This window comes from Schistocerca cancellata, chromosome 2 (genome assembly GCF_023864275.1).
Source record: "Schistocerca cancellata isolate TAMUIC-IGC-003103 chromosome 2, iqSchCanc2.1, whole genome shotgun sequence".
In the NCBI taxonomy this organism is placed as follows: Eukaryota; Metazoa; Arthropoda; class Insecta; order Orthoptera; family Acrididae; genus Schistocerca; species Schistocerca cancellata.
Window position 1 is genome coordinate 417,789,459 of NC_064627.1, and position 26,902 is coordinate 417,816,360.

At 43.3% G+C, this 26,902-nt stretch overlaps 1 protein-coding gene across 1 annotated transcript in view; it reads right to left on the reverse strand.

Annotated features, from left to right (window-relative positions):
- The window catches only part of LOC126154484 (espin), a 485,111-nt gene extending 459,962 nt beyond the window's left edge, over positions 1 to 25,149 (reverse strand). The window contains exon 1 of the mRNA XM_049916140.1: positions 23,769 to 25,149. Within this exon, the coding sequence (XP_049772097.1) occupies positions 23,769 to 24,088 (320 nt within the window). The 5' untranslated portion in view covers positions 24,089 to 25,149. The remainder of the gene's footprint in view (positions 1 to 23,768) is intronic.
- Between the last annotated feature and the right edge of the window lie 1,753 nt (positions 25,150 to 26,902).

Below are 26,902 nucleotides of genomic sequence, written 5' to 3' on the forward strand. Positions count from 1 at the left end.
CGTGATTCCCTTACCCGTCATTAAAATGCGAATGTGGATTATCAAGGAAGTGATTGAAACACAGAGAGAGCAGCAGATTCGCCCAGGGAAATATGTGGACGTGATACAGCATTTTCGGTGCGTCCGCACTGCAGAAGACTAATGTAAAAAGTCACCATGATTACATTATCCAGATCTTTGCCACGATATGTTGTGACTCGTGTAAGGCTGCGGGTCATGAATTGTCTGTTACACGGTTTCGGTTCTTCAGCCACATTTGCTTCCGTAAATTCATTAACGTGCAAACGTCGAGTATACAGAAATGCAGAATTTTGTAGATAAACAACCTTGATTGGTGGTAGAAAGTCTAGAGGAACTCGAGGCGGAACGGAATGCTTAATGTTTAACAGTTTTTATAAAATGAGCCAACAGACGAAAACACTTCTTAAAGATATAAAAACCACCTTGTAGCATAACATAACGTACCTTACTTGCAAATTACTTAAAATGTGTGTTTTGTATTTTTTACATTTTTTCAAAGAAATGCTTCCTATATTTCCCGTGCTGTCCCACCCACGGAGCAGAATTGGTATAGGTGATTTTTAGTGAAATTATTGCGTAAACGTTAAAATTATTGCTGAAACGTTGAAATTATTAGAAATATCGTCTTAAAACTAAGACATAAAGCTGTTTTATAAACAACTTATGCTGAAGAATAAGGAATCTCTTTAGATGCTTTTAAAAATCGCATTTCAGAAGATAAAATTACTGAAACTGCAATTTACATTGATTTAACAATTTATCATCCCATTGCTATCTATCGGTCTTTCTAATGTCAGTTGGCACCGTCTGGAAAAGTAAAGGACAAAAAAGAAGTATTTAGTTTGAAAGCTGATTGCATGTAAAAGTAAAGAGGCAGAATAGGATTCGTTCCGCCCCAAGAGGTTAGCAACTTTTATGGAGTGTAATAACTGACGGATTGAAACGTATTACATAACTGAAGTATTGCGATTGGCATCCAATTTAAGATTACGCATCATTTAACGGTGTGCAGTTAAAAAACTAACAGTTAACTTGCGTCGAAATTCGCCAAAAGTAAAAAAAAAAAATAAAAAATAAACGCATCTGGAAACATGAAGGACAACCGATCACTTACAAGTCGCACGCCATTCTAAAACATGGTTACATTTCACTACAGCATTCTCCAGTTTAGAAAAGACCACAGTCCCGTCATGCCGTGCTATAACTTTCTGCTCCGGGTTCCCCTACAATTCCATATTCCTTGTATGACCCTACATTTTAAGATACCGGGTTTAGCCGTACTCTCCTTGCTAGGGGAACCACGACACTCCTCAGTCAGAACGATGGAATAGGAATTTAACACGTCTTGAGTATGATGGCTGAATTAATGTGTGTAGATGATGAACATCCTGATCTTTACGTCCTTCAAATCCAATAAGCCGGGACAGTTGTATTTAATATACAACAGTAGTGCCGGCGGCATTACCGTTGTAAACAGCAAGTACCGTGAGTGTATCGAACAAGTTTGTTTCTAAACAAGACATACAACACATGCCGTCTACCTTTGCAAGATATTTTTAATACAGCACAAGAACAAAGTTTAATGGATACAAGAAATCAAATGAAATTCAATTAATCTGTAATGAGCAACCAGAGACCACGGGTTCCTAATACCAAAATATTCAGAAAATATGTCTGAACGGCTTCCGAAATTTCGTCTGTTCTGTTTGCTGTCTTGTTACTTCGCATGTGTGCTTAGAGTCGCAAGCAGTAAATCCTCCAATCGTTATTCTTTAAGGAAACGAACTCCCATTTATAAAACAGCTTCATATGTGTGACTGCTTTACAAATGAGTTAATGTGATAAATATTTGACGTACAACAAGGAAAGAGAAAAAGTTTAGACAGGTTTGAAGTAACGTTTAAATCTTGATGGTAATCGTTATGTGCTCCCATTATCAAAGTCTGGATGAGTATAATGTGGGTAATTTGCTCCCCGTTTTAAGCAGAAGTTAGTTTTTTATTTATCTCAATGTTTATGATGTCATGTCTTCTGAACTATGTGTCATACAGTGATATAATTTTTTGAGGAACATTCAGTGCCATATGTGGATATGGTTTACGAAGTGTGTTGGGAATAGAGTTAGTAGTAAAAAAATAATAAATTAGAATGTCATACCTGATACAGCAATTTTGCTGCATGGACAGCGAAACTGTATGTGGGTGGTGGTGGTCGAGGGGGGTAGGTGCGGTTAGTAACAATAAATGTTTTACTTAACTTTGAAATTATGTATAAAGTTCATTGGAAGTTGCTAAGTGCTGTCATTCTCAGATATTGGCTCAATTTCGTCTGGGTAATTTCTACGCTGTGAATTATGCTCCTTGAAGACAAATACACAGTTTCTAACTGTAATACTTGAGTTATTGCGTTAAACCGTTTTCATATGATTATAGTTCTTAATGAGCAGACTAAATTTTTAAATTCGGAGAATAAATACATGACGTATTGAAAATCAAATTTTTGTTGACCCGGGAAGCCGATAGATATGCAACCTGCAATTGGATCAAACCACAGGTTAGCAATTTAGCAATATAAATGTGTTATTTCTAAAATTAAGATAATGATTTTCGCATGGAAATGAATCTCAAGTTTTAATCCTCTTTTTAATTATGGTTGTTCCTGATGATGTTAATATGTTGAGTTCAAACCGTTAATAATTTACTTTATTTTCATTTTTTAATTGCATCAGTATATTAAATCATAAATTGAGTAGTAAAGTTTGATTCACTTAAATTATAAACCTTGTATCTTGAGTTATACGCTTACACTGATTTGAAGAGTTAGATAGCACGAGGTTTTCTCTGGTAGGGTCCGCACTACACATGCTGCCAAGGGTCCTCATCTGATCCAGGGCGTTGTACGAGGAGCGTCCAATAAGTAATGTGACACATTTTTTTCTGAAAGCAGGTTGGTTTTGTTCAGTATTCCAACACACCATGTTATTTCCCACTCCTTCAGCTACAAAACCCTATTTTCCAACGTAATCTCCGTTCAATGCGATGCCCTGACGCCGCCTTATTGGGCGGCCAGTATTTGCACATGGTACCGCGCTACTGGTCGACGTCGGAGCCAACATCTTGCTGCATCAATAACCTCCCCGTCATCCACTTACTACATCCTGCGAGTGCATCCTTCATTAGGCCAAACAGATAGACGTCGGAAAGTGCGAGATCCGGGCTTTAGGTTGGATGAGAAAGAAGAGTGCAGTGAAGATCTGTAAGCTCCTCTCGGGTTTGCAGGCTTGTGTGGCACCTTGCGTTCTCAGGGAGGAACAGAAATTCGTTTGCATTTTTGTGGCGATGAACACGCTGAAATCATTTCTTCAGTTTGTTGAGGGCAGAGTTGATCGCTGCAGCATGAGGGAGCACATTAACACTACCAACAGAGAAGTGAAGTTGCGCAGCAAAGTGTGAGACTGTGTTCCGTCAATCACCTCGAATGAGAGTGTCCACACGTTCCAACGGTGCAGGAATCACGGCTCTGTGCGGACGGACGGCACGCGGGAGATCGGACAGGTTTGTGTGACCTTGTTGCGGTAATGACAGACGCCTCGCCCAAAGGCACACCGTGCTTTTGTTCACTACCAGGTATCCGTAGACATTCTGCAAGCGACTATGAATATCTGCGATGCTCTGGTTTTCCACCAAGAAACTGAATGACAGCTCTCTACTTGGAACGCACCTCAACGATAGACGCCTTGGGAACTTCATGAAACTGTAGGGGCTGAAGCGAGAATGTTCCAAGTTACCTATTTTTTCAACCAAAATTGGTCGTTAGTATATAGTAAACCAGTGCAGTGCAGTGAATTACGCAGCGCACCTTCTCTGGCTCTCATTGCAGTGTTGGGAACAGCGGGCCAGGCAGACGCTGTGGTCCTGTGACAGCCGCTCAGCGCCGCGCTGCGCCGGGAAGTATCCCGTGCCATCTGGCAGGCGCAGCCTATGCGCACAGCTGACGTACCAGCGTCTGCCTCTACTGCCCTGCTATTGCTGTTGCTCCACTCTCCCTCATTCTCTCTGCTAACTGTCCTCCCAGCGCCAGCTGCAGCGTCTTAGACCTGCATCACACGCAAGGAACATCCGTCACTCACAGAGTGAAGTGCCCTACTACAGTAAGTTCAAGGAAATCGAAGGTGGATAAAACACAGAGAGAGCAGAAATAAGCCATCAGCTGTGGCCGAGCGGTTCCAGGCGCTTCAGTCCGGAACCGCGCTGCTGCTACGGTCTCAGGTTCGAATCCTCCCTCGGGCAGTCCTTAGGTTAGTTAGGTTCGAATACTTCTAAGCCTACGGGACTGATGACCTCAGATGTTAAGTCCCATAGTGCTTAGAACCATTTGAACCATTTTTTGAGCAGAAATGATGTTGTGGAGGGACCTGTTTCCAGCAGAAAGAGGGGACCCATGCATAATTCAATATTTGCACTAAGATTATCAAACTATCCTGTGTTGAGCTTAAACGTTGACGCAGAAAGAAGAAATGCATCGCTGCAAAACTGACAGCGTATGGCAGACGATGCTTCGTGCCAAAATTATCAATTTTTTGTACTATTCCAGATACCTAATGAGCGAGGGAAAAATTTGTGCCTATATGCCCTATTTTTTCTCTTCTTATTCCCTTAACAACTAAGCGAGATATAAGATGGAGGCAGCTTATTTACTACATAGTCTTACTCAAACATAGGTTCTCTAAATTTATACAATAGTTATTCCCGAAAGATACCCATCCATCTTCCAAGGACTCTCATTTAAGCTCTCGAAGCATTCTGTTACACTTTCATAAGAGCTCTAATGTCCTGTTACGACCCTGGCAGTGCGCCTCTGAATTCGTTAGATGTCTGCAGTTGTAACTCCTTAGTATACACTGGTAAGTCAAACATTGTGACAACTGCCCACCGGAACGCTGGATGCCGCGTGGTGGCGTAGCGAACACGTGACGCAGTAACAAAAGTACGTAAGCAGAGTAGACACGGACGGGAGATCACCCTAGCGAAGATACGTGCTGCAAATGGGAAATCCATTGAGATAAGCGACTTTGACAAAGGGCAGATTATTATTGTTACACAGAACCTGTGAACGAGTCTCTCGAAAACAGCGAAGCTAGTCGAATGTTCACGTGCTACTGTCGCGGCATCTACAGAAGGAGGTAGAAGGGCAGTGAAACTACCACAACGCACAAAATGGTTAGACGTCCAAGACTCTTCACAGAATGTGAGGTTTGGAGACTTGTCTGCTCTGTAAAGTAGAATAGATGGTGATCTGTGGTATTTGTGCTGAAAGATCGCACTGCTGGTGCACGCAAAAGTGTCCCGGAGCACACCGTTCATAGCACGTTAATGAACATGGAGCTCCGCAGCAGATCATCCCTACGTATCCATATGCTGACCCAGCGAGATCGTCAGTTACGACTGCAGTGGGCACGAGACAGTCGATCAGTGGAAACGTGTTGGCTCTTCAGTTGGAACATTTTTGTGCTACACGAAGTCAATGGTCGTTTGCAGAAACTCCGTCATCTAGGTGAACGGCGGCTCCAAACGAGCAGCGCGTCACACATGCAGGCTGGTGGGAGCAGTATTATGCTATGGGAGACATTCTCCTGCGCTTGTGTGGAACCTGTGATAATAATCAAAGACACGCTGACAGCGGCCGACTACCTGCATTCGTTCATGCTTGATCTCTTCCCCGACAGCGACGCCACCTTTCAGCACTATAGTTGTCCGAGTCTCGGAGCCAGAACCGTGCTACAGTGGTGTGAGGAGCATTATAGTGAACCCAACGCTGATGTCTCGGCGACCAAATCCGCCTAATGTAAATCTTATGGAATCTATCTGCGTCGCTATCATCCGCCATCATCACATACGCAAATCTTGGGCCCGTTATTTACGCGAATTACCCGACCTGTGTGTAGACATCCAATGCCACGTCCCTCCTCAAACCTAACAACGAACTGTCGGATCACCGATACGCAGATTTTTAGCGATGTATTTTGTTCCAAAAACGAACAAACAAGCTATTAAGCAGGTGGTCATAATGTTTTGGCTCATCAGTGTATACACCAAGCACGGGAGAAATAGTCTTGCATGCCATTCCCTTTAGAGAAGCAGTTTATCTTCCCAAAACCATTCCAACAATTCTCAGTCTTCCGTTCGTCCTCCTTAACACTAACTTTACGTGTTCATTCCATGTCATACCGCTTCTTAGTATTACCTTTAAAGTCGGATCTGGTGGTCTAGTCACGGAGCACGACTGAAGGGTCCGAAACTTTCAGTCTGTCTTTACTCTAAACTTCACCTCTTAACCACGCAAGAAGTCACCAGGAAGGGAACGTGGTTCGGATTTCATGTTAAGTGTAGGTCCACTGCCCTGGCTGGATCACTGGGACAGATTAAGGACACGCAAGTCGCCTAAGTGGCATCCAATTCAAAGGCTTGCCGCTCAGCCACAATCCAATTCGTTAATATTACCCATAAATACTTATGCAACGTGATGCGCTCAAGATATTTACCTCTAGTGTTGTAATCAGTATAGGATTCGTTCTCTTCGCTTCAGGCATTATTTTCCATTGATCCCCTACGCAAAGAGGTAGAAGGGAAGTGAAACTACCACTATGCACATAATGGTTAGACGTCCAACACTCTTCACAGAACGTGAGGTTCGGAGACTTGTCTACTCTGTAAAGTAGGATAGATGGAGATCTGTGGCACCTCTGCTGAAAGAGCGCAATGCTGCTGTTCATTATAGGGCGCGGAAATGATATCCAAATCTTTTTGCCATTTCTTATGATCGTCCAACAAGGATATGTTCGTCTGGACTCCATCATCATCATCATCATCGTCAGATAACAAGCCGATAGTGCAGCTGATGCTATCTGATAAACTATTTGTGTATCCTGAGAACATTAGAGGTTCTAGTTCGATTCCTTGGGTCACACTTGATTGCACTTTCTTTTCTGTGGAATATTCACCGTCCGGCACAAGGTTCTAGTTTTTATTATAGGATGTTCACGTAAAAATCTCATATTTGGGAAGAGATTCCGTATTATTGTATCTTGGTTGTTACTCGACGATGTGATACGTTCTCGAACGGCTTTCGGAAATCTAGCAACGCAAAATCTACTTGCTCAGCTGGACCTGTTATTTGCAAGACATCGTGTACACACGAGAGGTTTTTTATTGCTGGCCTAGGCAAGGTCCTAGTAGATGTGCTTTGCTATTGACTTCTACTGGTCTCTTGCGAAGTGTCAGTGTATACTCGCATCATGTGGCAAATTGTAATAACTCCTACTGCACTATAATGTTCTATTTGTATTGGTACGGATGAACTTGAAGAAATGAAAGAGAGTCAAAGTCGACGTGAGTAAGTAGCCAACTCACCCCGAACCCAAGGAAGATAGCATTCGGGAGAACGACACTTCAAACCCGCTTCCGGCCATCCTGATTTAGGAAAAAAATTGGAAATTTGTGGTAAGATCTTATGGGACCAAACTACTGAAGTCATCGGTCCCTAAGCCACACACTACTTAGTCTAACAAACTAACTAAGGACAACACACACACCCATGCCCAACAGAGGACTCGAACCTCCGACGGGGGGAGCCACGCGAACCGTTACAAGGTGCCCGAGACCGCGTGGCTACCCCGCGTGGATGATTTAGGTTTTCCGTGGTTTCCCTAAATCGCTTCAGACAAATTCCGGGATGGTTCCTTTAAAAGGGCACTGCCGATTTCTTTACCCTCCTTCCCTAATACGGGCTTGTGCTCCGTCTGTAATGTCCTCGTTTTCGACGGGACGTTAAACACTAATCTCTCCTCCTAAAAGCAAGATAGACTCCAACTTAACCTTTCCATCCTACAGATATATCCCAACTGAGTGGCACAAGTCCTAACTCCATGAGATAAAGGGAAGGTTTTTGGAATATAAACCACATTTTTTTGACTTGCCGGAAAATATACCTGACGATCATTTTTTTCGTCCAGGAAATTTCAAACGATTAACTGACGATCGAGCGCCAACCGCACTAGTGTGCCTCAGTAGCTTCAGCTACCGAGAAGGGTGCAGTACAACCATGGAAAAAATATCTCATAGTCAGCTGTTACTTATTTCGAATCGCCCTTCTTTAATAGTCTTATCACCTGATCGTGTGTTAATGTTCTCATCTTCACATGACTACTTTGTCTGCCACGTGTCTATTGCTCTTACCAATGTCAAGGTGCTGCATATGTATAACATGGATTGAAAAATTGTGCGCTTCTAGTGAAGCATCTATGGTACTAAATATGTATTAGCTTGCTGCGCTACGAACTTCTGGCACCCTCTTCGGGTGGGTGCAGAGAACGTCGTCAGGTGTGAATTTTTCTTAGTTTCACATTGTGTTTCGCTCATTAAGAACCAGTTTAGGAAGAAGGAAAAATTTACACAAATTGAAGCGTGTATTTAGAGCCATATTCAACAAGAAAAGCTGTGCAAATAACTCAATCTCTGACTTTACATGACAGTTTGTGTACGTTGCACTGGTGAGGTTATTTTGACTTGTCACGATATTTGTATAAATAATCTTGAAGTGTTGGCAGAAGAGCCAACACTGTGTTGCTAGAGGAGGCCGAAATGCACGCGTTTAATTACACGCTGACTGGCGTGAGGTCTGGAACAGTTAAGGGAATTAATAGTAGCAAATAAAGTACGTAGTTGATATAATACTTAACTTTAATCCACAATTGGTGTACATCACTCTTGACGGTACATGTTATAATCTCAATATCAAATGCTATGGCGCCTTGCTAGGTCGTAGCAAATGACGTAGCTGAAGGCTATGCTAACTATCGTCTCGGCAAATGAGAGCGTAGTTGTCAGTGATCCATCTCTGGCTAAGTCGGCTGTACAACTGGGACGAGTGCTAGTACGTCTCACTAGACCTGCGGTGTGGCGGCGCTCGGTCTGCCATCACTGACAGTGGCGACACGCGGGTCCGTCGTATACTAGCGGACCGCGGCCGATTTAAAAGCTACCACCTAGCAAGTGTGGTGTCTGGCGGTGACACCACAAATCTCATTCAGCGTTTCGTTTGGATATTATGTTCTAGGTGCTGTGTAAGCTGAATTTAATAAATATCTTAGAAACAAAAATGAAAGAAGTATTTTTTCCATTTTGTATTGAGTGAGCTATTGACTGATAACTACGTATTTACACACGCTGTTACATATAGACAACATGTAGAAAATGTGTTTACTCTGCAGTATCTAGATACTTTTTTGTACAGCTGGCAAGACAGTAACTTTTCCTCCATTTTCCCCTTTCTATAACCCACTTAAAGACTACAAAAATAATTTCTAAAAAACAATTACTAGACGTATTTGCATATGTCCTGTTAGTGTCTCTCAGTGCTGTTGGTAATTTTTCATCCCCTATTCTTTCTAGTACTCTTTCATTCCATACTTGAGTAGTTTGCTTAATATTTAACTACAGGGAGGAATTATCTAGATGTGGAATTAATATTCTGTAGCGAGTGACAAATATAGAACTGAAAAACCTTAAAAACGTAATGTTTGCTCTGTTGTGCGAGGCAGTAGTAGCAGAGGACAACAGTTGGCAACGGCGGTTTCCGGAATTGCGGCGTCCCCCGGCAGGAAACATTAGGTCCGCCGACCTCCCCCGTTTCCGTCGCGTCATCGCCGCTCGCCCTGCAACTGGGACACACACAGGTGTGCCGTCTCGCATGCCCTCCAACAGGTGGCAGCATCTGCTACAAGCGCATTCTAACAATGGAACCTTAGATACTCTTCTTTTTTAAAGCAGTAAAATCTAGCGATTCGTAAATAATCTGATTCGATTCTCTCCAGAACCAACTTCTTTACTTTTATTTAAATTCTGTATTTATTATAAGATAAAAGTGTTCCTTAAAATGCTAAAAAATGATTTTTAATAAAATACTCCTTTAGAGAACTTCACGCACTTCAAATCCAAAACGTAGGAAAGCAATCGAATCGGGCCAGTCCAGAGCGTAAGGCTAAGGCCACGCCGGTACTACACCATGGCTTCACGAATTGTTTCCAAATCCTTGGATTGGACGCAGTGCCGGCCGCTGTGGCTGAGCGGTGCTAGATGCTTCAGTCCGGAACCGCGCTGCTGCTACGGTCGCAGGTTGGAATCCTGCCTCGTGCATGGATGTGTGTGATGTCCTTAGGTTAGTTAGGTTTAAGTAGTTCTAAGTCTAGGGGACTGATGACCTCAGATGTTAAGTTCCATAGTGCTCAGAGCCATTCGAACCATTTTTTCTAGCACGTGTGCAGCAGTCGTTCCATACCAGACTGGGAGAGTCTGCGGTGGCCATTTTGAGTACAACCCGTGATGGTCAATTGTCTCGTTATTGGTTACAATCCACATAACTAGTGTATTTACTTGGGAATGGGATGAGAAGTTCCGCCTTATGCAAGAACACCTTTTTTCTTTTGTTTCACCCATACATGTTTCAGCACTTTTGTGCTATCATCAGTGGGTTCTATTTTTATTTTTAACTGTAAATTTGTTGTTAACATATTAACATTTGCGTCGTCTACAACGTTATGTAAAAGTTGCATATATAACTTAATTGGCGAAAAGTAACATACCTTACATTATGTTATTGTCCTCTTGTTTTGGTAGCTGTTATGCTACACAATATACAACATGTCATCTGCAAACAGCAAAACGTAATTTATTTTCTATTTGTTATGTATTTACGAACGGAAATAAGACTGTATCACGTTTTCTTTCTGTAACTTACAGTTTTGAAGTTGTGGTACGTTTTCCTGTTTTGTTGGCGAAGTAAATAGGCTTACTTCTTTGCCTGTGTTCGCGTGGCAATGCAGTTTTTCGATTACTCAAAACATAGGCGGAGTTTTCGCTGCCATTACGTGTTGTTGTGGCTGTGTGGTGTTCATTTGTTTCGTAGCGTGTTCTGCTGGGTGGGTGAGGCGCGCGAGTTTGAATTGTATTTGGTGTTAGTGGTGTGTGGTTCATGTGGGTTTGCGTGTGTGTGATGAGTACTGGGAGAGAGAGTGTGTGTGAGAGAGAGTGTGTGTGTGTGTGTGTGTGTGTGTGTGTGTGACAGAGAGAGAGAGAGAGAAAGAAAGAAAGAAAAGAGAGAGGATTTGTGTGTATGTTTTACTTGTATAGTTCTTCTATTGTGGCGAAGAGAGTTTTGTTGCACAGTGATGTGTATTCATTGAGTACTTTCTTTCCTTGGGCTATTGATTTTTGGATGTGGTAGTTTTCTTCTATAGTTAATTTTTGGTGTAGGCTGCTGCTAGTTTTTAGGATGTGAAGGTCAGTTTTAATGTCTGTTGGGTGGTGGTTGTGTGCTACCAGGTGGTCTGCAGATGTTGAGTGTGTGCTATTGCTTTTCAGTGCTCTGAGGTGTTCATTATATCTGGTTCTGAAGGTCCTGCATGTTTGGCCCACATATACAGATTGACAGCAGTTGCAAGTAAGTTGGTAAATGCCAGACTGGCTGTATTTGTCAGTGTTGGTGGTAATTCTTCCGAGTCTGCTCTGTATTGTGTTGTTGGTTCTGTATGCTATGTTGAGTCCTTGTTTCTTTAGTATATTACCCACCCTGTGTGTGACTTTGTTGTTGTAAGTCATTATGTGCCATTTGTTGCTTACTGTCTGCTGATTTGTTGTGTGATGAGTTGTGTTTGTATGTGTGTGTGTTTCGTGGTTATGTGCTGTTTGTTTTTGTATTTTGTGGTTTATTTTGTCTACTCTCTTTGCGTCATATCCATTCTCCTGTGCGATTTGTTTTATTGTGTTCAGTTCTTGTGTGTTCTTGCATAAGGCGGAACTTCTCATCCCATTTTCTTAGCAAGCACGGAGACAACAAGAAGAACTGCACCACAAGATGATTATTGTATTTACTTGTGTTGTTCTTTAGTGTGTGCTACCACAGGTATTGTACAAATGTCGGTGTGGGAACTTTTCAAAATACCATAACTCGTAAACGACTCGTACTAAAATCCCGCAGCAAACACGACTGACATTCTAATTTATCCTACTTTTAGCTTGCTAGTGTCGATAGCGATTGTTCCGTTTAGAATGTGTATGTTTGCCCATGAAATACACTTTCGAATATTACTACAATCTGTTTATTAGCTAACAATACGAACCCCTGACTACCAATTCATTCTGTGAAAACCGAACATCAATAGCACTTCGCATTTCCGCAATCTCTGCGGTGCAAGTTTTAGGTGATTAACCCTGTGTAATAGATAGACCTGGAATGGTCTCGCTCGACGACAGACACATTAAGATCTGGAGGAGCCCAGATACTTATGGGGGGACTTTTGATTGACATTGAACTTATGTAAATGTAACTTTCTGCGCAGGAACTGGCGAACTGATCCACTACTGTTCTACGAGGGCTATCCAGAAAGCAAGTTCCGATCGGTCGCGAAATGGAAACCACTGTAAAAATCCGATCAAGCTTTGCACAGATGTGTTGGGCAGTGTCTGTAGAACGCCCGTCGATCGCGCACATCGCTCTTTTCAGTTCTGAGCGCACAGTGAGCACGTAAATGTAGCTAGAAAATAGTGTCTCCCGCCAAGTACGAGGGCCTGGTGAGAAATTTCGCCTGAAGCTATGCCGCCCACGTAACACAACTGTCACGCCGTTCCTTCGTCATGACAATTCTCAGCTGCACTCTACAGGGGCAATGAAGATCCTCCTGCAGCGTTTTCAGTGGGAAGTGTTTGATCATCCACATTACAGACCGCAGTTGGCCCCCTGAGTTTCCTCTCTGGTCGCACGAACCGCTGACTATGATGACAACATTTTGGCACGGACAACGAGCTGTAGATCTGCCTAGAGAATTAGCGGAAAGCACTGGCGGCTGCCTTCTATGACAAGGGTATTGAAAATTGGTACAACGCCACGACAAATGCCTAAGTCGGAGCGGCGATTATTTAGATAATTATCTGGGAGTTGTGGCAAGCTGTTGCAAATAAAACATTTTTGATTTTCACAGTAGTGCCCATTTCGCGAACGATCGGAACTTACTTTCTGGATAACCCTCGTATTACACTATTTGGCGACAAATCCCTGGGAACAGCTACTACCGTAAAATAACTGGAATTAATCATCCGGAACAATCTCAAGCAGAATGGCAGAAAACACAGTGCCAATAGATGCCAGACCGAGATTCACTAGAAGAACATTGACGAAATGCAATCCCTCTATGAAAGAAGTTATTTACAAAACGGTTATGCGACGGATTTTTGAGTATTCCTCATCAGTTTGGAGTAATAGAGGAAATAAAAAAGATACAACGAAGAGCAGCGCAGTTGGTCCGGCATCGTTTAGTCGGCGCGTGAGGCTCAGGGAGACGTTCGACAAAGTGCAGTGGCAAACGCAACAAGAGAGGCATTGCGCATCGTGAGGACGTTTTCCTGTTGACATTCCGAGAGCATACGTTCCAGGAACAGTCGGGTAACATACTACTTTCTCTCACATACGTATCGCGAAATAATCACGACGAGAAAATGAAATTAAGATCCTCGATAGTGAGTGGTTACGATGAAATCCTACCGAGAAGGAGTCTAATCAAAACAGCCTGCATACTACGTGGAGCTTTTCGGGATTTTCTTAAACCAGTAATGGGACGTTTCTTTTAACAAGGCTTCGGCCGATATCTCTCTCATCCTTGTCCAGCTGAAACTGATGCTAAGTCGATGCTGTGACAGTTCATAAAAAAAACTCTTGTTTTGTGAATACGTACAGCTATGATTGCTCTGTCACAACTATCGCTATCTTCCATTTGTAAGATTCACTTCTTACAACACTAGCAAAAACGCCTCCGCTTTCGCTTATTTCACGCTTATAATAATCAAATGAAAGTAGTCGATTTAGAAAAGAGTTCTCGTTTAGTACGGTCTGAGTGTCTCTCCTCAGCCGTGCTGCACATAGGCAGCTGACTGTACAAAGCGTGTCCTGAACCGGTTCTTAGTGGTTAGAACAGCATCTTGAAAGAGAAAGGGACGCAATTAGGAAGTGCGAGCTTACAAGTTATCAAGGAAAATCGACACACGGATGGAAGAGAGCAGAGCCGGAGAAAGAATTTGTTACCGTAACCTCAAGAGGGAAAAAAACGTTGGAATGTGAAGAGAACGCTTGCCGTAAATTCTGTCGCTGGAGTATAATCTCGCGGTAAACAGGCGGAGGTTTATACACAGACCGCAGGGCGTAAGTGGAGAGCGATGCGAGCTAGCAGAGTCAGTGGTCTAAGTATGTGTATACAAGAAATCCGGCCACCCCTACATAAAGAAAGGCACTGTGAAAAATCAACATGGTCCCACTTCGAAAGCAACTGCGACAAACTGAAAATATTCGGTAGGTACACAAAATTTTCAATATCAGTTACGTTGCTTTTGTGTCATGGTCACTCTCATCACTTTTCAGACAAGACGTAATTTCGGTAAGGCGTGGGAGATACTCAAATAAAACAAACCATCAACAGAAAAGTACACCTTGTTAACTTCTGTAGTTCAAATAATTTTTTTTTAAATTAACTTTTGCAGTTTTAGAAGGCTTGAAATGTCTCTGATGTGTTTGTTACTAGGCTACTAACATCCAATGAATAGTCCACGTTCGATATCACAGTCCTCATTTGTCCTACCCACGCTGCTGTTCCCGCTTCCCTGCTTGCGACACAGTAGTACTCGCCCCCTCATATAGTAGCGGATCCGCTTCTCGTGACACCTACAGGTAAATTTCGCGTTACATAGGGGTGTCCAGATACACTTGGTCAGATAGTGTATGTCGAATTCAAGTGCCGCCGCTTAACCATATGTACTCGATAACAGCTACCGAGACATATCGTCTTTCGCTAAAATATTTTCATTTCGGAACACAAGTTTACAAACAACAATGCTTGGCAAAGTGAATGAGATAACAACTTTACGGCGAGCATATTCACAAAGTAAAAGTGTGGACAATTAAAAAAAATAAAAAATGGCTTCGATACCTGGGAGAGGTAGGGGCGGGGGGCATTACCTGGCGGGGTGAGCCCATTCTGGCTTGTTCTCCGTGTTCACACCAAAGACCTGTCGATACCATGAACATCCACCGGCCTGTGACGACGTCCCGTTTGTCGGGCGCTGGAGGCAGTTCTTTCTCTCCCAGGCGCCGCAAGGACTGCTCAAGGTCACTTCTTGCCGACTTCACGTCTTCACTGAAACGTCTCTCTCCAGCCTGTCTGCCTCTTAACACCTGCGTCTTTATTGACCGTTACTTAAAAGTAGGCCACCTATAAGAGCCACCAACAAGAACCGAACCTGACCTTCCGCGGTCACCCTTTAACTTAGCGTTTTATTATAAGAACTTATATTCGTAATAACGCTAGGAAGTGGTTGAAATCAGTCTCGCTTTAGCCTAGGTAACGGCACGAGAGAAGCAATTCTGGCTCCGTTCTTGGTAATTGAAGGGAGAAAGGAGAAATCGCGTGATACCTAGAGGCCTAGAGTAGACCTGAGCCACTGTAAGATGAGGTATAATATTCGAAACACTGAGAGAATTACGATAAAGTACCTTAACTGACAAGCAGTCTATAAGTATTACGAGAGCTTGTAAAAATGTAATTCCTCCGAATTTTTTTGTGAAAACTCTCAAAATTTTTAAAATAAAACGAACTTTATCAACATTTTACGTCTTTAATGTGTACATATTTATTTCTCAACATAGTCACCTTGGCGACGCAGTTTGTTGATACAGCCACTGATTGGTTTTGTTGACGGAGCCACAACCTCACCTCTGCTTGCACCACTTCATCTCTATCAAAGTGAAAGAGTTTTTTTAAGTTTTGGAAACAGATGAAAATCGGAAGGGGCCAAGTCGTGACTGTATGGAGGATGATCGATGAGAGTGGCCACAAGGCGTCGGATAGCTGTAGATGTCGCATCGCTCATGTCTGGTCTGGCAGTGTAACGCTGGGTGCTCCATGTGAGGACTAACTCTTGGAATTCTAAACTTGATTACAGCACGCTGTTTCTCACGCACCGACATAGTTACATTACACACTGCCCTGTGACACGCCAAAATTCGGAACCCTCTCCTGGCCGAGGGTTGCAACTTACGTCAGGGTAGCGAGAAAATCGAATGAATAACTTCCGTAACACGGAATACTTCATCCGGTATTCAGAACAGAATAAGAAATACGGTGATATTACTTTTCAGCACGCTCTCGTATAAAAACTGAATGTGAGTTACAAAAATGGAAAATCAAGAGGGAAAAGTTTGTGTTAGTAAAGACTGTTAGGTAATTGTATAGTTAAGCACTGCTATCGTTTAATTGATATGTTGAGGAAGCAATGAAGAAAGCGGAGCAGAAGATGAGAAACACGACTGAAAGAAGACTATTAACTATTATATTTACAACAATGTGATTAATGTGGCTACAGTGACCAACGTTAAGGGACAACAGAGAAATGTAGTACTGACACGTCATGTTGCTGTCTTTTATCATTTAACCAAGGCCTTGTTTTCAGGGTATTCTATCACAGGGCGATATTCTACTAACTGTGATTGAGCTTAGTTCTTCTACAACAGCATCTCTATCCGAGGTGGGGCTGTAACATGCGACCTCTGCTTCACGAAACAGCGGCTCTACTCCGACGTCTTCGTAATACCGCTACAGTTCCTCACTTTCCTCTTGAACTGCATCCCGCTCCACAACTACAACAGCGGTGCACACAGGCCGTACTCGACGCACTCGATAACGTTTTCCCTTTTCTTTTTTACGCCGTCCTCTCTACAAATCCTCTGACACGTAATTCTAATTTAGAAGCGTTTCTGTAGCTGTCAGTTTCTGGGTGTACGTAAACTGCCCCGGCGTTTCGATCACTTCATCAAGTTAATTAATGATGATTATCATCTAAAAACACTGGAACGTGTGATTCCCCCCCCCCCCCCACACACACACACACGGTCACGTCACACATACACACACACACACACACACACACACACACACACACACACACACACACACACACAGAGAGAGAGAGAGAGAGAGAGAGAGAGAGATAGAAAAGTAATAAAACTAACAACTTTTCTGAAACAGGAAGAAATTCATTTTTGCAACCAGCTTACTAGTTAACCAATGGAATTTTTGTGTGATCCTTTTTTATGAAATAGAGTTATTGGGAGTTCAGCTGTATTTACTAATAATAAATGTTTGAAATACCCAAATAATTGTCTTTATTTGTGATGGTCATAAATTATTGATTTCGTTATGTAACTATACGCTCTGGCACAGCGGCCGGGGCACATGTGTTCCTTTTCAAAACGATTTTTACAGATCTTACTATTAATAAAATAACAGTAAATGACAACCGCTACTTCACACTTCTGAGGGGCATACGGAAATAATTATTTTGCATATTTGTCGATTTACTACATAAATTGTAAGATCACACACAAGAATTTCTAATTAAACTGATACCTTCCTGGTCTCTACTGCATGCTGCAAAAGCACGTAAGCATGTAACGGGACGCCCTTTGCACTTTCAGGATAAGAGGGGTGAGATCGAGGATATTACATTTCAAGAAACAAGTCTTAACGCTTTTCATATAACACGGCTGACATACCAACATCCGTGCGGAAAAACGATACGAACTTGTACAGGACTACTGTAAGTATTGTGGACAAAGGTGTGCAATATTCAGCAGGTTTCGTTTTCAGTAAGTTTCCAGATAATAATAATTCCCTATAGTTCAATGGTTTGGGGCAGGTCTTTCAATTAGACGTCTCTTCGGCGATTTGAGTGTCCCTAACTGCCACCGTAATCGCAGCAGAGGAATGGAATGTGAACTGAGAAACACGTGTAGTTGCTAGACAATCTTCACATCATTGAGATATGAGAGCTAAGTTAAAGACAGACTGAAATATTCCGTGGTACGAATGGGATTCAATCCCGCGACCTGTAGGTTCCTGGACACGTACTTTACCACGAGGCCACCAGACTAAACAAATGAGTGATAAATCACAAGTTGAGAGGTTTCCCTGCGCCACACTACTTCTGCTTTTCACAGGAGCTCTTCGCAGCAGCTCAGAACTTTTCTCTGTATTGTGTTATTTATTCGTATATTCTCTCACTTTTTTTGTGTTTTATTAATTCCTTAATTCTTTTGTTTATAAATTTCCTATTCAGCACTTCGTAAACTCTGTACCGACTCGTTCCCTGACCGAGTGGCTTTGGTTATTACGATCTCACTGAACGTAATAAGTAAATAAAATAAAAACAAAGGAATTAGTTTTAAGCGGCAATAAATACGCGCTACTAGTTAACCAGTAACTTTAGTCAGATATGGGTGATCAATTATATATAGTTCTCAAGTTATGTGCGAACAATATACCTATTCCTAACGTATCTTAATTACGATGTACAGAGCGTCCCATTTGCCTTGCCCACGCCAAATAATTTGTTTCCCAGAGGCAAAATAAAAAAAGTTGTTTTGCTATCAGGGGGAAATAACGAGCATGATTGCCTATCTTGTAGCTTTGTTCGTTCGAAGATATGAACAGTAGTACGTCTATTTTCTGTTCGGTAATCTACTTCCTCTCTTCCAGATCTATTCAAAAACATATCAAACTGTAACATTCGCATTGACGTAAAGTTATTAAAAATAAAACACAACAATTATTTAAACAAAATTGAATGTTTAATGTAGCACGTTTTAAAACTGGGCTAAAATGTGTAGAATAATTCCTACTAGCCTCTTACAGATTCGTAACCCGATAAAGATAGTCGTGAAAATTAGTGACTGTGAGTTTTTAATAGCTATGAAGATACTTGTAAGCTGTAAAACGAGAAACTTGGGGCGCATGCAGTAAATAATAATACGGAGGTGAACTATTAATGCATCAGTTATGTACTGCACGCGCCCGTGTTTTTCGTTTTAAATGTTACTAGCAGTTTCATAGCTATTAAAACTTCACAATCACGAATTTTCAGGACTATCTGCAAGGGGTTAGGAATCTGCACGGGGATAGGATAATTATTTTATTAGGTATGTAACAATGCATTCTCCGTTTTTATTTATTTATTTATTTATTTGTATTGAAGTTCGAGGCTTTATTGTGCCATAGCTGGCCATACCTTCCCTCATCTTTCGGGCTGCATAGGAATACCGCGGCGGAAGAACAGTGCGTCTTTTGAGAAGATCGATGAATCAATCCAATTTTGCTGTTATTGTTATGACCGAAGGTGCTGGTCAACCAGACCGTGTACCATTGAACGGAAAAGGTGGAGAAGGAGCAACGTCTAGAGAAAACGGCGGGTTGGGTAAGACTTATCATTTAAATGTTTCCAAGTATATTTTGACGTGCTTTACGACATGGCTTCGAGCATTGCCATGCTGCAAAACCTCTTTTCATACCTATCTCTGCATTGTGCCCGTTTGTCTCTCAGTGCACAGCTCACACGTATCAACTGCTTTCGATAAGGACCTCCTATGATTGTTTCGTTCCGCTTTTCAAAAACCTTTTCTCTTCCACCACCATGCCAATTTCCGACGTCAAAAATCACCGATCTTGAAACGCTGAAATCATTCTCTGCACGTTCTTTTACTAATAGATGCCTCTCCTTAGGTTTTACCCATCATTTTACGAACAATCAGCCGGAGATTTCTTTATGTTAAGGCAGAAAATTGAAACTTCCCGCAAATGAAGACAATCGGGTTCGTAAGTTGACATATTCAGTCGAGAATAACTTTACGATGCAAACACAAATCGACTAATATTTTGATGGCGTTACGTTTAAAAATATAAAAGCTTATCGTATGACCTGCACCATAACTTGTAGCTACTGGTATCTGTTCCAAAACGGCTGAAGCAAACTTATAGGCTTCATATAGTCTTTAGTCCGATTTAAAACCGTGATGTATTTTATTTTTATTTAAATACCAACTTTCGGTTTTTGGTCCTTTGTATGTGAATTGTTTAATTCAGTCGGTTTCAAATATTTTGATGAGATTACGACAGAGGCTTGTGGTAGTTTTCATATTTATTTCAGTTTGTCTTCATCTGACTTAACCAATATTTGGAATCGTTTTACGCAGATCTCGCGAAAACAGCGTGAAGGTAAAAATTAGAGAGATCGAGCTCATTTAGAGGGTTACCAGCAATCATTCTTCTAGTAAACCATTCGCTACTGGAACGAGGAAAAGAGGGAAAAGGCAGTGTACACAAAGTACCCTCTGCCACACATCAGACAAGAAAGTCAGTTGAATTGCATTGTTATGCAGACCTGAGCTGAGTGTAAAGTTTCAAGATTCTAGCTGACCGGGAAGTTTGTTTAAAATCAGTTGCAAAATTTGGTCTCTCTTTGCCCAGCCGTTCCTATCCGCTTGCATACCGCATGGAACACATTCCCATACTACGCGTGCAGGCCGGCCGGAGTGGCCGAGCGGTTCTAGGCGATACGGTCTGGAACCGCGCGACCGCTCCGGTCGCAGGTTCGAATCCTGCCTCGGCCATGGATGTGTGTGATGTCCTTAGGTTAGTTAGGTTTAATTAGTTCTAAGTTCTAGGGGACTGATGACCTCAGCAGTTAAGTTCCATAGTGCTCAGAGCCATTTTTACACGTTCAATATGACAGTCGTGCAAGGTAGCTGCTATGCCAGGCTTTACCAACTTTCTTCACTCCAACCGCCATAACTAGCACACAGACGACAAGAAAGCGGTTAATCTTAGAACACTAAAGAGGGAAAATGTTACCGTAAATTGTTACTAAACCATCGTAAAATTTATCACTCTATATTTTACTCAAAGGCAATCATAATTTATAGCTTACCCATTAGTTAATTAAGTTATTAGATCTCCAATTGCATGTTACATACCGAATTAAGTATAAAATATTGTCTTTTATATCCTATTGTAATCGTAACTTTTACGACGGTTTAGTAATCCAGGGTTAATACTACATTGTTCTCTAGCTCTAACTCATCGGAAAGTTAGTTTCGAATCAACCTCAAAATTAGTAACAGACAGACAGACAAGAAAGCGACTTAACAGAAAACTGGCAAAATTGAATTCGACTCCACTGTATTAGCAAGCAGTACAGGTACCTGGGGGTAACATCACTCGTGCACTTGCTGGAACTCGCAGTAAACAAACACTGGAAAAATGCCCAGTGGTCGTTCAGTCAACCGTCTGTAGTTGAAGGTTCATGAGAGTGTAATGTACACCAACAAAGGGAAAGTAGAAATTCTATTCATTTGTTGAGATTGGAATTTAGTAGAACAGTAATTGCAATAACTTTTCTTAATTACAATATGTGCACATGTGGTACAGTACAGTAGCACTTTTAAATGATACGTTATGTACAGTAAAGGCAGTCCTTGATTACGTAAATAATAGCACATCTACCACCTCTTTATTTTTGACATTGTACTCACACAAACCTTCAACTTAAGATGAGTGGTTGTTTCCATTTCTTTATTGGCAACTTCAGTAAGTGGCTGAGTAACGTCACTCTGAGCACCTGGTCTGTGTTGTGGTTCAGGAGAGTTGCAGTTAATTTTGTCTTATGTTTTCAGTAACGGGTTTATGTAACTTGTACACTATGATTCGTTTTCTCAATTGGAATTAAGTGGATTACCAAATAAAAGAAGATAGGTTACCATTTAAAAACGTAGCCATGAGCGAGTGGGGCTAGCACACTGAGGATTCCATACAAACATATATATACACACATAATCATCCATCCTGGGAATCGAGAATCTCAGCTGTATTTGCCTGTTATTGATATCGATACTGGAAATATTTGGTCCTGGGAATTCCGAGGCTGCATCAAAATCTCTACAGTAGTTCCTCAGACTAGCCCAGACGCACAAAAACAAGCGAGCAGGAGACTTGAGTTTATATACGTAGAGAGAGAGAGAGAGAGAGAGAGAGAGCGAGAGAGATGATTTGATAAAACGCTTTTTATTTAATCACTACAACGTACATTTTATGTTTGCTTACAGTAATGTTCATCTATTATACTTTTGACGGGTGATGAATGCAACGTATCTTCAAATGGCAAAAGACATTTTGATGTGATATTAAAACAATTTAGCAAGTTTCATATTTTTTACTTTACTTGCACTGTGAAATGTATGTCAGCGGGAAGTACTCTACAGATGATGAGTGAGTTTGCGAGTATGAAAATATGTGACAAATTATTGAATCTTTTGATTTCATTGACTTAGAAGCTTAAATCTTTTACAATGCCAAGGTACCATACATTTTAGTATGTGACATAAATTTGAACTTATACGCCAACCTATTTCAGAGAAAAAAGAGTCTTAAAAGATGGACAGACAGACAGCCGAATAAAAAATGCCGAAAATATTTTTACAAATTATTTATTTTCGATTTTTCCTCTATTTGTGCCGTGAAACCTTGTTTCCCGCCAAATTTCATGATTCAAGGACAACGGGAAGTATGATATATATTTTGATGAGTGGGTTTTCAAGTATGAAAATAGGTGACATAAATGGTCGTATCTTTTGATTTTTACGCCACCAAGGAACCAGAGACATTCGTGTATGACATAAATTTGAACTTAATACGCCGAACTGTTCCAGAGAGAAAGGGTCTTAACAAACGAATAGACAAATGGATAAAAAATGACAAAAAATATTGTTTACTTGTGATAGAACTACAAATTATCAATTTTCGGGCTTCTTCCCAAATTTCGTGATTGTAAGTCAACGGGAAAAACGCTATAAGTTTTAATGAGTGAGTTTTCGAGTATCGAAATATGTGACATAAATGATCGTATCTTTTGATTGTGTTTCTGAAGAAGAGAAATTTGCTAACATCGAGTATAGATTTAAGTGTCAGGAAGTCGTTTCTGAAAGTGTTTGTATGGAGTGTAGTCATGTACGGAAGTGAAACATGGACGATAAATAGTTTGGACAAGAAGAGAATAGAAGCTTTCGAAACGTGGTGCTACAGAACAATGCTGAAGATTAGATGGGTAGATCACACAACTAATGAGGAGGTATTGAATAGAACTGGGGAGGAGTTTGTGGCACAACTTGACAAGAAGAAGGGACCGGTTGGTAGGACATGTTCTGAGGCATCAAGGGATCACAAATTTAGCGTTTAAGGGCAGCGTGGAGGGTAAAAATCGTAGAGGGAGACCAAGAGATGAATACACTAAACAGATTCAGAAGGATGTAGGTTGCAGTAAGTACTGGGAGATGAAGAAGCTTGCACAGGATAGAGTAGCATGGAGAGCTGCATCAAACCAGTCTCAGGACTGAAGACCACAACAACAACATATTTACACCTCCAAAAGACCGTAAACCTTAATATGTGACATAAATTAGAACTTTCGTGAGAAAAGGGGTTCTTTAAAATTGGCCGGACAAGAAAGCGATACTGTAAGGTTTCCGTTTTTACAGACTGAGGCACGAAACCCTAAAAAGACGTGCTGCTGTTTATATCTTCGTAATGAACGCTGTTATAAGAAAGCCCCCTGTTGGCTAAATTAAATTTGCTGGATAAATTTTCTTTTTGCTTCCGGAAAAACAAATATATTTGTGGTGGTCGGTGTAGATAATACCCGTTTTGATGTTCAAGGAGATGTTGTGCCTGAAGGAGACGCCAATAGCAAGGGAACAAATGTAGACGTAGTTTTTTTTTTCGACAGTAGACGTGAGCCGAAGGGTTCAGTGGCCGCGGCCGCACTCACCGGTAGTTGTGCACCTTGAGGGACGGCCTATCGGTGACGTCAGAGCAGTGCTGCCCCCTGTGGTGGCGCGGCCCGCTCTTCCTGCGGCGGTGTCGGAGCACGACGCGGAGTTTCCGCCTGGGCGGCGATTTCTTTCGTCCGGCGCTGCGTCCGCCACAGCACAGCAACAGCGACCGCGCGCCGCGACCACCGCCTGCCGGTCCAGTCCTGGCGGTCTCCCTCACCGCGACGACGCGGCTGTCCAGCAACACTTCGCCGCTCATGAATCCCCCGTCATTATCCCCGGCCAGCTGGTTCGCGCCGTCGCTCTCCCGCAACATTCGCTTCCTTTGGACGGAACTGGAGAAAACCACGTTCTCGGCTGGACACGACGGGAACACCGAGGCTATACTTTCCTCAGTCCTTTCGCTTTTCGAGCGCGAACTTCTACAGCGCGAGTCCGAGGAAGGAATTTCTTGTCGCGGTCTCCTGGGTCGACGCCCGCTCTCTGGGAAACGAGATTTGTCACAGAGGTCGGCGTTCTTGTGGGGCGTTGAGGTCGTTATCGGTTGGCCGTAATCTTCTAGGCTGTCACTACTGTGGCAAATACTGTCCTCTATAGCTTTGACACCCAGTTCTTCGTCCGTCGGAAGAGCACTAGGCGAAACGCTCACTGAAATCGCACTGCACCCGTCTACACTTGTTTTCAGAACATCCGTCGTCTGTGTTCGAACTGTATGCAGTCGAGACCTCTTTTTCGGTGTCAGTGCAGGTCGACGGTTCGTAACCTTCGGCTTTCGATGGCAGCAACAAAACCATCCACTAGTACCATCACTTGGAGCAGCGATGGGGACTCGCAGTGGTTCAGCGACTCCTCTTCTCTCGAACAGTGGCTCCGCAGCCGCATCGTCGCTTTCCCTCTCAACGGACGTCCTCGTCGACTGTGAAGACACAGACGACGTGTCACCGTCTGTGTCTCGTTTAACAGGATTCTGCAGGTCGTCGGCAGGCACACTCGGCTGTCGGTCCGTACGTCGAGTAGCCGTTTGCTTCCGAGACCTCGCGCCTCGTAGAGACACTTCGGTAAACGTGGTAGGTGCGCTGCTGAGCGAACTCGCAACGTTGGTTTCAGTCTTGGCGGTTGAGCTCTGAGCAATATTGGCTGCGCCAAGTAGATCGGTGTTATCAGCAGTGGCACTGCGCTGTATGCCTCGATCGAGATATTCCCCATCACGAACTTCTTCATGGCTGGCGCAATCATTATGACGATCTCCATTACCGTCTCCTGTCGTGTCTTCAGCACCGTCTCCAGAAGACAGACGATCCTCTTCGTTTCGCTGATCCTTCACTTCCGCCACTTCGGCAGCTCTGGAAGCGAGCTTTTCGGGACTGTACGGCCAAGAGCGCCGCCTGTAAGTGTATCGATACTCCCTGGGAGCGGGAGTGGGAGCGGCGCCGTCGGCGATTCGCACCGCGTCGCCCCTGCGGCAGCGCAGACAGCCCAGCAAGCTGGCCAGCATGCTGCATGGCCGCGCGGGCACTGCTCGCGGCCCGGGCGCCCCTCGCGTCGCCGTCGATAGCCGCGGAGCCTTCTCACTTTTACTCGCCGCAATTAACTTTCCACAAACTCGACCGCTCTCGGACGCCACGCTCGCGTGCCCCCCGATGTTTCGCCCTTGACGCCGGCCCGCGAGAAGAGGGCGCACGCACGTCGGCCGCCGGACGGACGCACGCTGGACTGGACTGGAGCGGACTGGAGTGGTGCGGAGTGCGCGGCCACCGGCTGCACAGGAAGCGCGGGGCGGCAGGAAGCGTCAGACGGGGTGCCGGCCGCCCGACACGCCACGCCGCGCCTAACGTATTCCGCGCCGCGAGACAAAGCGATCGTGCGGCCCGCTCGCCCGCTGCCCATTGTGTTCGGCAACGGCGCGACGCCGCCGCGCGTGTGCCTATGTCTCCGCGGTATGCTAACACGTCTGCAGATTCGTCACTCACGCCCATTGTCGGAGAATAACGGAGATGCCAACGTAAACATCTAAGCGTTCTTACCATATTCAGAAGGACCGAGAAAGCGAATCTAGAATATGTAGGGTGGACCAGTAACAGAGTAATTGCGTTTCGTTTCAATTACACTCCTCTGTAAAATTTACACTAAGGTGACAAACTCATGAGGCACCAATATGCATAGTATCGCGTACAGCCGGCAGGTGTCGCAGACCGGTTCTAGGCGCTACAGTCTGGAGCCGAGCGACCGCTACGGTCGCAGGTTCGAATCCTGTCTCGGGCATTGATGTGTGTGATGTCCTTAGGTTCGTTAGGTTTAAGTAGTTCTAAGTTCTATGGGACTGATGACCTCAGTAGTTAAGCCCCATGGTGCTCAGAGCCATTTGAACCATATCGCCCGAAACCGCGGGACTGCTACGGTCGCAGGTTCGAATCCTGCCTCGTGCATGGATGTGTGTGATGTTCTTAGGTTAGTTAGGTTTAAGTAGTTCTAAGTTCTAGGGGACTGATGACCACAGATGTTAAGTCCCATAGTGCTCAGAGCCATTTGAACCATTTTTTAACCATATCGCGTACACAAGACATAAAAGGGTAGCACATTGGCGGAGCTATCATTTGTACTCAGGTGATGTGCGAAAAGGTTTCCGACACGATTATAAGCTCACGACGCCAATCACAGACTTTGAACGCGGTATGGCAGTTGGAGTTAGACGCATAGGACATTACATTTCGAAAATCGTTAAGGAATTCAATATTCCGTGACCCACAATGTCAAGAGCGTGCCGAGAATACCAAATTTCAGGTTTTGCCTCTCTTCAAAGACAACGCAACGGGTGACGGCCTTCACTTAACAGAGTTGTCAGAGCTAAGAGACAAGCAACACTGCGTGAAATAACCCTAGAAATCAATGTGGGACTTACCACGAACGTATCCGTTAACAGTGCGGTGAAATCTGACGTTAATGGGCTATGGCAGCAGAAGATCGACGCCTTTGCTAACAGCACCACATTGCCTGCAGCGCCTATCCTGGGCTCGTGACCATATCGGTGGGATCCTAGACCACTAGGAAACCGTGGCCTGGTCGCCTGAGTGACGATTTCAGTTGGCAAGAGCTGAATGGTACGATTCGAGTGTGGTGCAGGCCCCAACAA